We start from the raw sequence: 12,801 nt of genomic DNA on the forward strand, positions 1-12,801 counted from the left end.
TATGTGAAATAAAATCAATGAATCAAAGGGGAGACATTGGATCCAAAATGCAAAAGTCACATGTCCAGAAGACGTCTTTTTGAGGTCTTGTCTCAGGTTGAAAAGACATCCACTGAGGGGCCAGAATGAAAGTTTTTATGACGTCTTTTTTTGACGTCTTCTGAATATCCGATATAGATGAACACACAGAATCACCAAAGGAGAAAAATCACAATTTTTAAGCCACCACCGTGGAGATGAGTGTTTGCTTTAGTTGGGCTCTTGTCCCTTGACTTATTATATTCAAATTTGTTTGGGCTGTTGTAACTGAGTTATAACAGCAAGACAAGCAAAGAGAAATGATCAGGTGTTGGTTCTGATTTCACATGATCATTATTTGACTTGAATCACTGAACTCATTTAGAGCTCAATCTCTGAGTTAGATTTACATTATTGATTACAGCAGCACTGTGATTCTACAGCTGAAGATCAACTTTTACAATACGATTCACATGAAAAAAAAAAAAATCAGACTGTGAATCTCAACAGTGGTGACCATCAAAAAGCATGTTGCAGTGCATTCTGGGAGCCACCAATCAAAATTCACCCATGGCTCCCATCATGCATTGCTTCATGAATAAATTATGAGCTGAATTTTCTTAGGAATTTTCTTTATTCTCACTATTTAAATTTTTCTGTTTTTATGTGACTTTTTAGTAGCTTGTTTTCTAATGTTCAGAGTTGATCTGTTGATCAGAATATGTTGCTTGTCACCGTCGTTGAGATTCACAGACTGATTCTTGATGTCTGTGTGTGCCTAAAAGAAAGGTTTTTTTTTAATCCTGTGAAAACCTCCAGATTATATTGATAAAGTTGATCTTCAGCTGTAGAATCACAGTTCTGCTGTAATCAATAACGTAAATCTAACTCAGAGATTGGGCTCTAAATGAGATCAGTGATTCAGGTCATAAATGATTATGTGAAATCATAATTGACACCTGATCATTTCTCTTTACTTGTCTAACTGTTATGACTTAGTTAACAGCCCAAACAAACTCTAATATTAAGAAGTCAAGGGTCAAGAGCCCAACTAAAGCAAACACTCATCTCCACGATGGTGGCTTAAAAATTGTGATTTTTTCTCCTTTGGTGATTCTGCGTGTTTCGTCTATATCGGATGTCCAGAAGACGTCAAAAAAAGACGTCATAAAAACTTTCATTCTGGCCCCTCAATGAACGTCTTTTCAACCTGAGACAAGACCTCAAAAAGACGTCTTCTGGACTTAATTTGCTCAGTGGGTGTTGACACACACACAAGGAAATACTAGACTGGTGAGCCTGTAACAGAGAAATATGAGAATATGTGAAATAAAATCAATGAATAAAATAAAGGGGAGACATTGGGTCCAAAATTCAAAAGTCACATACTATGTCTCTCTCTCTCTTGAACACGCGTACACACACACACACACACACAGAGATCAAAGGATGGAATTCTTCCCTAGTAACCTTCAGGCGTATTGCAACACTCCCTCCCAAGCTGGTCCCTCCCGAGCTGGTCCCTCCCAAGCTGGTCCCTCCAAAGATGGTCCTTCCCAAGCTGGTCCCTCCAAAGATGGTCCTTCCCAAGCTGGTCCCTCCCGAGCTGGTCCCTCCCAAGCTGGTCCCTCCCGAACTGGTCCCTCCCGAGCTGGTCCCTCCAAAGATGGTCCCTCCCGAGCTGGTCCCTCCAAAGATGGTCCCTCCCGAGCTGGTCCCTCCAAAGATGGTCCCTCCTGAGCTGGTCCCTCCCAAGCTGGTCCCTCCAAAGATGGTCCCTCCCGAGCTGGTCCCTCCAAAGATGGTCCCTCCCAAGCTGGTCCCTCCAAAGATGGTCCCTCCCAAGCTGGTCCCTCCAAAGATGGTCCCTTCCAAGCTGGTCCCTCCAAAGATGGTCCCTCCCGAGCTGGTCCCTCCCGAGCTGGTCCCTCCAAAGATGGTCCCTCCCAAGCTGGTCCCTCCCAAGCTGGTCCCTCCCGAGCTGGTCCCTCCCGAGCTGGTCCCTCCAAAGATGGTCCCTCCCGAGCTGGTCCCTCCAAAGATGGTCCCTCCCAAGCTGGTCCCTCCCGAGCTGGTCCCTCACGAGCTGGTCCCTCCAAAGATGGTCCCTCCCCCGCCAAAAGAAGAAGATGCAGAAAGTGGTTACCACACGATTTGAAAACAGGCATCGTTTGCTCAAAGTGCCACATTCCAATTTGTAAGGGACACTCTATTGTGATGTGTGACAACCTGTGTTAATTAGTTTGTAAATGATATGTAAATATAGTTAGAATGATTTTTTAAATTTATCTAATTTACTGTTTGATAATTTACTGTTTTGATCATTTTTAGTTTATAGTTAGTATAATTAATTTAGTTTGATAACTGTTAGTTTAGTTACTGTTCATTCAATTTAAATAATATGGACATAATAATATGTAAATATGTAGTTATGATGGTATTTAAAACACTTTTTTTATTTTCTATTTTCCATTTACATGTACTGTTTGAAAATTATTATACGTTTGCTGTTATTTTTGTTTTTGTTCATAATTGCTATTGGCAATTTTGAAGAGTTACTGTTCATTGAATTGCAAAAAATAATTTTAATGGAAATTTTTATAATAAAAGGTTATTAAAAATATGTTATGATTGAAATAATGTAATTTTTTTTATTAAGTTAGAATTAAAACAATGGGTAACAAAATGCTTTCCATTTGTTCTCTTTCTAGTGCAATGTTCAGGTTTGACTGTATTATAAAGTAAAACTGGCACTTGAAATTACCATTTAAACCAACCAAACAAAAAAAAAAAACTTGACAAAAATAGTCTTTGAGAATCTGTGATTATATATTAAAATCCACAACCTGAAATAAATAGGCAAATATTTGCAAAAATCACTAGAATTCACAAGCCTTTCTACAGAGAGCTGTAAATTCTCTATAGTGGTAAAAATGTGCTATTGCATGATAAAAATGCTTAATTTGTCCACCAGATGGCACCAATCTAATTTCAAAAATTGTTTTCTATAGGCCTTAGCTGTACTTTAAAATAAAATACAGCATTAATAATAAAATAAAAAAAATTACATATATATATATATATATATATATATATGTTTTATTATATTCAATGGGAAAAAATTTATAATTATTGCATAAAAATTAATTAAGAAAAGCAATAAATAAATGTATAAAACAAATCATTTTTATCATAAAATTCTCTCAAAACACCAAAAAAGAAAGAAAAAATATTATTGAACAAAAATACCAAAATTTGAATATCAAATATCAAAATTTGATTGATTTTACTGAAAAAAAGTATACCTGAATCCCACCCTCCGGGTCATTTTTGACCTGAAGGTCCTGAGTGTGATTCATAAATGAAGAACCTCAGAGGGTTAAACCTGCTTTTCTCAAAATTTCGTTCCTGAAAATAAGAGCGCTCAACACACTGCAGATAACCATAACTTTTGGCCACAGACTTTCTTCTTCTGCACCTGCCGCTGGCCAATTACATAATTCAATGTAATGTTTTTTTGTTTTTTTTTTAACTACATTTCAATAAAATACAAGTATACCACAGGACTGTCATTTGTTAGAATTTATCTTAAATTTTGTTATTAAAGTTTTTATGCTCCACTATATGACACATATCAGACTGAACAAGCATTTCATCTGAAGAGCAGACTAACAGCAGAAACTTTAAAAACAAGCAACTGTTGAAAGCTGTATTAAAGGCCTGGAAAAGTATTTCAAAGTGTGAAACCGAGTCTGCTGATGTCAATAGGGTCACATACTCGCTATACTGTGATGGCTTGACATCCATCTGTCCATCCATCCATCCATCCATCCATCCACCCATCCATCCATCCAACCACTTGTCAATCTAACATCCATCCATCCATCCACTTGTCCGTCCATTCGTCAACCATCCATCCATCCATCCATCCATCCACTTGTCCGTCCATTCGTCAACCATCCATCCATCCATCCATCCATCCAACCACTTGTCCATCTTCCATCCGTCTATCCATCCATTTGTCCGTCCATCCATCCAACCAATCAACCAACCACTTGTGAATCTTCCATCCATCCATCCATCCATCCATTCGTCAACCATCCATCCATCCATACATCCTTCCAACCACTTGTCCATCTTCCATCCGTCTATCCATCCATTTGTCCGTCCATTTGTCCGTCCATCCATCCAACCAATCAACCAATCACTTGTCAATCTTCCATCCATCCATCCATCCATCCATCCATCCATCCATCTATCCATCCATCTATCCATCCATCCAACCACTTGTCTATCTTCCTTCCATCTATCCATCCATCCAGCTTTGCCGAATTGCACTCTTGACCAAGAATATAAAAGGCTGACTTGAATATGCTGAACAGTCTTCAGATTGAAATCTCATTGAAAATATTTGGTGGAATTTGTAAAAAGCATTGATAAAATGTAAATTTTTCAATCAAGTAATGGGCTATGATTGCAGCAGAGAGGTGACAGAAGCTTCAAAGCTGCGCTTAAAGGCAGCATTTATTGGAGGTTCTAAAGAATAAAAGATTCTGCACAAAATTTTACTTGTGTGGGTTGAATAATTTTGTGAACACATATGGTTAGAGCCAGTTAGATTTTTTCATCAACTTCATCGGAATCACTCAAATAATATTTTTGTTCTCAGCAGCAAAATTGTATTGGTGTTGAACAATTTTGATTGCATCTAACATATATATATATATATATATATATATATATATATATGTATATATATATGTGTGTGTGTGTGTGTGTATATATATATATGCTGCTGAATAAAGTCACTGCCTGCTGGAGATGCCGCCAGAAGTGCCAAAGTGAGATGCCGCATTTTGCCATATGGACAATATTACTAGTACATCCCTTATCTGTTATTCACTGTAGAATTTGCTATTAACCCCTAGCATCAGAAATTCATGAAAATTTGGCATGTTGACATTATTTGCAAGATATAGGCAAAATAGTATTAATGGGGCATGCCAAAAAATAGCCCTCAATGTCATCGTCACACTCCATTAAGTTTAAATGAATAGTTTTTTTTTTAATTTTTAGTTTTTATTTTAAATTTAACATTAAGAATTGTAACAACAACACCAACTAATAACAATAGTATTTAGTATAAACTGTTATTGATAATAATATATCTCTTAACTGAAGACTGCCACAAACATAATAGCTTAGTTCTTTGACATTATTGTAATAATTTTTTACTTTTTTCTTATTCTTATTTTCATTTTTGTCTTTGGAATTTGATTTATGTTTTAACACTGTCTATTCATTAACTTTGTAGAATATGAGTCGTGGTAGGAAACAAAAGGCATCAAAGGACCTGTGGGCTTTAGCAGGTGGCTTCAGTGTTGTCGAGAAAGAGTTGTCAAAAGTGAATCTAGGACATACCGTTCCATATAATTCTGAGATCTGGACAAATCTGTCACTGTCAATTTTTGGAAATGAGAACAAACAAAACAAGTATTGGTTATGGGTTATTTGGCATGAGAACCGCAGGGGAATTAAAGACCAAGTGCTGCTCTCAAGGAAGCTGAAAAAGAGCCATCCTCCAGATCCTGTGTTAAGATCGCCTGATACTCAAGGGAAGCTCCTTGGCGACCCCTTCATGACAAAAGAAACTCCTAAAGAAAGTGGAACACTTCATACATTACAAGACTCAACACACAGTGACAATCAACATGTCAGTGAAGATGACGTTGATGATGCCTTGAGAAAGAGTACTGATGATGATATTAAAAAACCATTGTTACAAGAGAATGACACTGACAGAACAAACATCAATAAGACTGCTCAATGTTGTGCTAAAGTTCAGGAAACTGCTGGGACTACAGATAATAGAAGTGAATTTCCTGAAGTAGTCAACGAAGAGAGTGACATGCATACTACTTTGAGTCAATTGAGTGAGATGGTGACAGATTTTGCCAAGGAAAGGACGGATAGTGAACATGAGTCGCTAACAGTTACAGATGATTTTGACTCTGTTATGGCAACAGAACATGTTGAAAAGCACAATCAATCACAGAGAAAGCCAAAGGAGCTTCGAAAGGTTTGTTCTGTTCCAAAAACCTTCAAGATTTCACTTGACAAAAAGAAATGGAGAACAATAAAACCAAGAATTGGTTCAAGGAAATTAAGAAAACCGTGGACACACGTACTTTATGAGGAATTCAACAAAGTGAACCCTAACTGTGTACTTGCTTTCAAGTACCAACATGTCCGATTGATGCACAGCAGGAAAAGGAATTCTGCCTTTGTAAATATTCGTGCAATTTGCACATTTCCAACATGCAAAGCTCAGTACATATTTCTGATGGAGAGAAAACCTGCAAGCATGCAGAGAAAGGTTTCCATGACTGTTTATCGCCGTGGACAAATCTGCCATTTAAAAGTAAATACTCGAAAAGTATTTACAGGCATCCAATATCCGTAGAGGAAAAATTGCAAAAGTCATCCATAAAGGTGTGAGCCAAGTATACTATAATAAGCTCAGGAAGACTCCTGTAGAAGAAATTTTGGCAGGAAATCTGACAAGGTCCCTAAACAGAGATGTTTTAAAAGTAATTTCTTCTGAGGTTAAAAAGACAGCTTCTCTCCATGACAACATCTTGTAAGAGTTGCATTTAACGCAGCAAATCATAAAAGAATGTGACACCAATTTCAGACATCTGCCCGGCTACATCCAAAGCTTCCAAGTGGACCCTTTCTGTTGCCATATGTATACTGAAAAGGGTATTTCTATCCTAGCCACGCATATGAGGAAATCACCAGTAACCCTCTACTTGGATGCCACGGGAAGCGTGGTATCCAAAATACAACAACAGAAAAAAAGAGTTCTGTACTATGCCCTTATTTTGGCAGGTCAGGGCCATGGCACACCACCTTTGCCCATTGCTGAAATGCTGACCAATGACCACACAGTGCCGTCTGTTTCTTTCTGGCTGATGCAGTTTGTGCACAACCTGTCAAAGTACACTACACTGACAGTCAGGTTTGTAGAAACAGACTACAGTTGGGCACTTATTCAAGCTGTTCTACTGGCATTTAACAGAGAGAGTGTTCTGACATATCTTGACAGATGTTTTGATATTTGCCAGGGTAAGGACAATGTGACCCAAAACTTCACCATCATACACCTTTGTTCAGCCCATGTGCTTAAGGCTGTGGCCCAGGCCGTTTGCAAGCATGTGACAGACAAGGGACACAGGGAGTTTGTCATATTTGTATTTGCAAGACTGCAAAACAGCCAGACTCTGGATGAAGCAGTTGAGATATTTCGGGCTCTTTGCATTGTCCTTCATACAAGAAGTAATACTGCTTCTGTAAAAGAGAGCGTTAAGGCTCTTCAAGGACTCATTCAGAGCTTCATCCTGGACATAGACATGTCTGAAAACAGAGACCAGGTGAACACTGCGGCTGCTACAGATGATCAGGCAAGGACAGTTGTGGGAAGGTCTCGCTTCTCAGCCGTGTTCAGAAAAGTGTTTGATGAGGCAACCACTGCAGTCCCTGAAGACGGAGAGTCTACAGAGGAAAACGTGTACCACAGTCCACGTATTATTCAAACACTTTTCAAGACATACATGGCCATCTTTCCAATGTGGAGTGGAGTCATGCTGGGTGACCTAAAAAGGCATTCAGCTGACAAAGATACATCATTTGAAGATGAAAAACAAATACAAGACAAAACACTTCTGCCATGTAGAAGGATGGTTTTCCATCGTTAAGCAGCACATTCTACAGAAGGCCCGTAGACTGCGTCCGGGCAACTTTGTCCGCAAAATGTATGCTTCACTACAGGGTAGATATACTGAACATATAATGCAGCATGGCTTGTCTCAGAAACTTTTGAAATCACCCCGTAATTTAAAGGACATCAGATTCGCTGAGGAATCATGGGCAAAAAAAGAAGAAAAGACTGGTTCTTCAAAGGCGGGACACTCCAAGTTCTATTCTGTCCCACCACGGATTCCAGGACCTAAAAAAAAGGCCAAAAGTCAAGGCACAACAACACAAGCAACTCTGGTCACAGAAACTGATGCAAAAGAGAAAACTTCAGTTTCAAAACATGAAGAGGATACATCTGCTCCCAAAAAGAAGCAGACAGGGAAGCCTAAAATTTGCGACAATGTCAGTACAGCAAAAGAAAGTGGAACAAAATCCAAAATGACCAGCATTGATGACGCAGACTTGTCCTCCATGACCACCATAGGCAATGATGTTGCAGCTACTTTGGAGACAACACCACAAAATGTTCAAAAGGAAGTATGTAAAATTTCCAATACAATATAATGATAATATTATTTTTAAGTAGTACATTACAATATTGTATTTCATATGAAATCATGGCTTATCTTGACTTTGTAATTATAGACAGAAGAATTGTGGGAAAAGAGAGGCTGTGAAGTGGTTGTTGCTGTCCAAAAAAATGCAATCAACAAGGCTAGGATGTCTGTTAGACACAAAGACTTTAATACATTGAAGCCTCACAATCTTTTGAATGGAGAGGTTAGTACAAATTCCCTGTTCAACGATCATTGACTTATTTTAAAATGAAAAGGTTTTCAGTACTAAACTTGGAAATATTAAACTGTTTTCCAGATAATAGAATACTACATGCATGCCTATATGAATAAATGTGAAGGCACAAAGAGACTGTTCATTCAAAACCACTTCACTGTAAGTGTAATTCTGTTCGGAAAATTACCCCAAATTGCACGCCAAGGCTTGAGAAAAGTAAGTAAAATTCAAAAGCACAAAAACATGACCTTTACAAATGTAATTACAATATGTAATATTAAAATATATACTCACAGATCTGCTATAATACTACTACACTCTTAAAGTAATCATTAAAAGTTATTATGTAGTACAGTACTGTATTTTTTAGTTAGTGTCATGTTTCTTTAGGGTGAAGTATTTATTGAATGATGAGAGTACTCTGCACATTATCTATTACTACCTCCAGTTGCAAATGTATAACAAATTGTGTATTACATTAAGTGTAACAGTTTAAATTACTTTACAGGTAAACTTTGAAAATTATGATGGTGCAGTGGGATTCGTAAATGTACATCGCAATCACTGGAAGTTTGTGGTAAGCAAAACCATTCATAAATTGAAAATTTTATTCATTCCATAGTTTTAGTAATGTAAATTAAATGAAAAAATGCTTGGACATATTTTTATTTTTTTAGGATTATGTGAATTTATGTTCTTAAAATTTATTTATTTTCCTTTACCTTCTCTTTCATGGAACCTACCTGGGAAATTAATTTATAGCTCCTTCATGCCATGTCAGAACAAATATATGTTGCTGACCCTAATAATGTCTCAAATGACCTCAAGGACTCAAAACAAGCAGCCACACGTTTTCGGTAAGACAAATGAGACAAAAAATTATAAATTCCTCATAATTGTAATAATAAAAATAAATAAATAAATCCAAAATTTTTGTTTCTTTTAGAAAATATTTCAGGATACGGTTCAAAGAACATGGCAAAAGGGACTGGTTAAACATAAGATGGAAACCAAGCACCATTGTCCACACAGTGCAGAAAGATGCAACAAGTTGTGGCGTGTTTGTTGCGCAGGTGATTTTTATTGATTTGTTGTAGCATTTATGAAATGAATACAAATCATTTACTATTTAGGCAAACAACATAGTCATTATGATATGTAAATATTTTCCCCTGCAGGCAGTATAAAAATTTCCTTTCATTTTGCATTAAAACATTTGCCTTCATTTCAGATGGCAAGAGAGGTGATTGAGAAATTTCCAGTAATCCCGGATGCATTCAACATTGATCCCAATAGCAATAACATTGTGCAACTCAGACAACAAATGGCAAAGGATATTCTTGAGGGATCAGGTAATATAACAAGCATCTAGCAACTGTACAGGATAGCTATAGAAATATTCTGTAAAAGTTATTGCACTGCATTAGTCCAATAATAAAAGGCCTAAACACTAGTTTAGAATGTAGTCCACATACTGCAACTTATGGTTAAACATTAATTCAAAAATCACACAATGAAATAATTAAAATAAAATAACAACCAACCAACCAAGTAATCAATCAATCTGCTATAGAATCCAAGGAGGAATACTGTTCTTACTGTGGATGTGAAGAATTGCCAAAGTCCAAAGGATTGCGGAATTCCAAAAGTGACGTTGTTTGGGTATGTATATTGAAGTAAATAAAAGTGTGTAAACATGTACTAGCCATACAACATTGCATGTGTTCATATTTTTTAATTTTTTTATTTCTGTTTATTTCTTAAGATACAATGTGAACAGTGCCAAAGATGGTACCATGTTCGTTGCCTTGGACTATCACCAGACGTAATTGCTGCAAAAGATGCCCAATGGTTTTGTTTGATGTGTGACTAGTTAAACAGTGGAAACATGCCCACTTTATCCACTGTAATGTCTTACGTTAAGATAATTTTTCAAAGTTGGCTAAATTCTGAGAATATTCTAAATATGTGTATTTAGGAATATCATAATTTGTTTTTACTTGATTCATTAAAATAAGGTTGTTACTTATAACACTGCAAATATAATTAAGTTTGTTTAATAATTTTTTTTTTTTAAATTAATATAACATTTCTTACTGATTTTTAATCAATGACTGAAATGTGTTGTACCAGCAACAGTAGTTGCAGAACTTACTTTTACATAACATTCATCAAAAAAAAAAAAAAAAAAACTACATACATACATGTACTGTACATACAGTAAGGGGTAAACTGGTAACATTTCACCTGTAGTAAGTCAGTCTGGTCACTAGGAAGGTACTACAAGCTTTGGATCTTGAAAAAACCCTTTTGGTGAATTAAATTAATGATTTTTCTAGAAATATTTGTGTACTGTACATACAGTAAGGGGTAAACTGGTAACATTTCACCTGTAGTAAGTCATTCTAGTCACTAGGAAGGTACTACAAGCTTTGGATCTTGAAAAAACCCTTTTGGTGAATTACTGTAATGATTTTTCTAGAAATATTTGTGTACTGTACATACAGTAAGGGGTAAACTGGTCAAATATCACCTGTAGTAAGTCAGTCTAGTCACTAGGAAGGTACTACAAATTTGGAACTTGAAAAAACCCTTTTGGTGAATTACAGTAATGATTTTTCTAGAAATATTTGTGTACTGTACATACAGTAAGGGGTAAACTGGTAACATTTCACCTGTAGTAAGTCAGTCTGGTCACTAGGAAGGTACTACAAGCTTTGGATCTTGAAAAAACCCTTTTGGTGAATTACAGTAATGATTTTTCTAGAAATATTTGTGTACTGTACAGTAAGGGGTAAACTGGTCAAATATCACCTGTAGTAAGTCAGTCTAGTCACTAGGAAGGTACTACAAGCTTTGGAACTTGAAAAAACCCTTTTGGTGAATTACAGTAATGATTTTTCTAGAAATATTTGTGTACTGTACATACAGTAAGGGGTAAACTGGTAACATTTCACCTGTAGTAAGTCAGTCTGGTCACTAGGAAGGTACTACAAGCTTTGGATCTTGAAAAAACCCTTTTGGTGAATTACAGTAATGATTTTTCTAGAAATATTTGTGTACTGTACATACAGTAAGGGGTAAATTGGTCAAATATCACCTGTAGTAAGTCAGTCTGGTCACTAGGAAGGTACTACAAGCTTTGGAACTTGAAAAAACCCTTTTGGTGAATTACAGTAATGATTTTTCTAGAAATATTTGTGTACTGTACATACAGTAAGGGGTAAATTGGTCAAATATCACCTGTAGTAAGTCAGTCTAGTCACTAGGAAGGTACTACAAGCTTTGGATCTTGAAAAAACCCTTTTGGTGAATTACAGTAATGATTTTTCTAGAAATTTTTTGTGTACTGTACATACAGTAAGGGGTAAACTGGTCAAATATCACCTGTAGTAAGTCAGTCTAGTCACTAGGAAGGTACTACAAGCTTTGGATCTTGAAAAAACCCTTTTGGTGAATTACAGTAATGATTTTTCTAGAAATATTTGTGTACTGTACATACAGTAAGGGGTAAACTGGTAACATTTCACCTGTAGTAAGTCATTCTAGTCACTAGGAAGGTACTACAAGCTTTGGATCTTGAAAAAACCCTTTTGGTGAATTACAGTAATGATTTTTCTAGTAATATTTGTGTACTGTACATACAGTAAGGGGTAAATTGGTCAAATATCACCTGTAATAAGTCAGTCTAGTCTCTAGGAAGGTACTACAAGCTTTGGAACTTGAAAAAACCCTTTTGGTGAATTAAAGTAATGATTTTTCTAGAAATATTTGTGTACTGTACATACAGTAAGGGGTAAATTGGTCAAATATCACCTGTAGTAAGTCAGTCTAGTCACTAGGAAGGTACTACAAGCTTTGGATCTTGAAAAAACCCTTTTGGTGAATTACAGTAATGATTTTTCTAGAAATATTTATGTACTGTACATACAGTAAGGGGTAAATTGGTCAAATATCACCTGTAGTAAGTCAGTCTAGTCACTAGGAAGGTACTACAAGCTTTGGATCTTGAAAAAACCCTTTTGGTGAATTACAGTAATGATTTTTCTAGAAATATTTGTGTACTGTACATACAGTAAGGGGTAAACTGGTAACATTTCACCTGTAGTAAGTCAGTCTGGTCACTAGGAAGGTACTACAAGCTTTGGATCTTGAAAAAAACCCTTTTGGTGAATTACAGTAATGATTTTTCTAGAAATATTTGTGTACTGTACATACAGTAAGGGGTAAACT

The 12,801-nt window shown here is 36.3% G+C and overlaps 1 protein-coding gene across 1 annotated transcript; it reads left to right on the top strand.

Moving 5' to 3' along the window:
- Positions 1 to 7,174: 7,174 nt before the first annotated feature.
- On the top strand, positions 7,175 to 11,931 carry LOC125277911. Its single transcript, XM_048206497.1, has 9 exons — positions 7,175 to 8,313; positions 8,422 to 8,556; positions 8,650 to 8,784; positions 9,077 to 9,145; positions 9,331 to 9,425; positions 9,515 to 9,641; positions 9,800 to 9,920; positions 10,142 to 10,230; positions 10,334 to 11,931. The coding sequence occupies exons 1-9, from the start codon at positions 7,714 to 7,716 to the stop codon at positions 10,439 to 10,441; spliced, it is 1,479 nt and encodes a 492-aa protein (XP_048062454.1). The 5' UTR covers positions 7,175 to 7,713; the 3' UTR covers positions 10,442 to 11,931.
- Positions 11,932 to 12,801: the final 870 nt, after the last annotated feature.

The sequence above is a fragment of the Megalobrama amblycephala genome, linkage group LG11 (genome assembly GCF_018812025.1).
Source record: "Megalobrama amblycephala isolate DHTTF-2021 linkage group LG11, ASM1881202v1, whole genome shotgun sequence".
Classification (NCBI taxonomy): Eukaryota; Metazoa; Chordata; class Actinopteri; order Cypriniformes; family Xenocyprididae; genus Megalobrama; species Megalobrama amblycephala.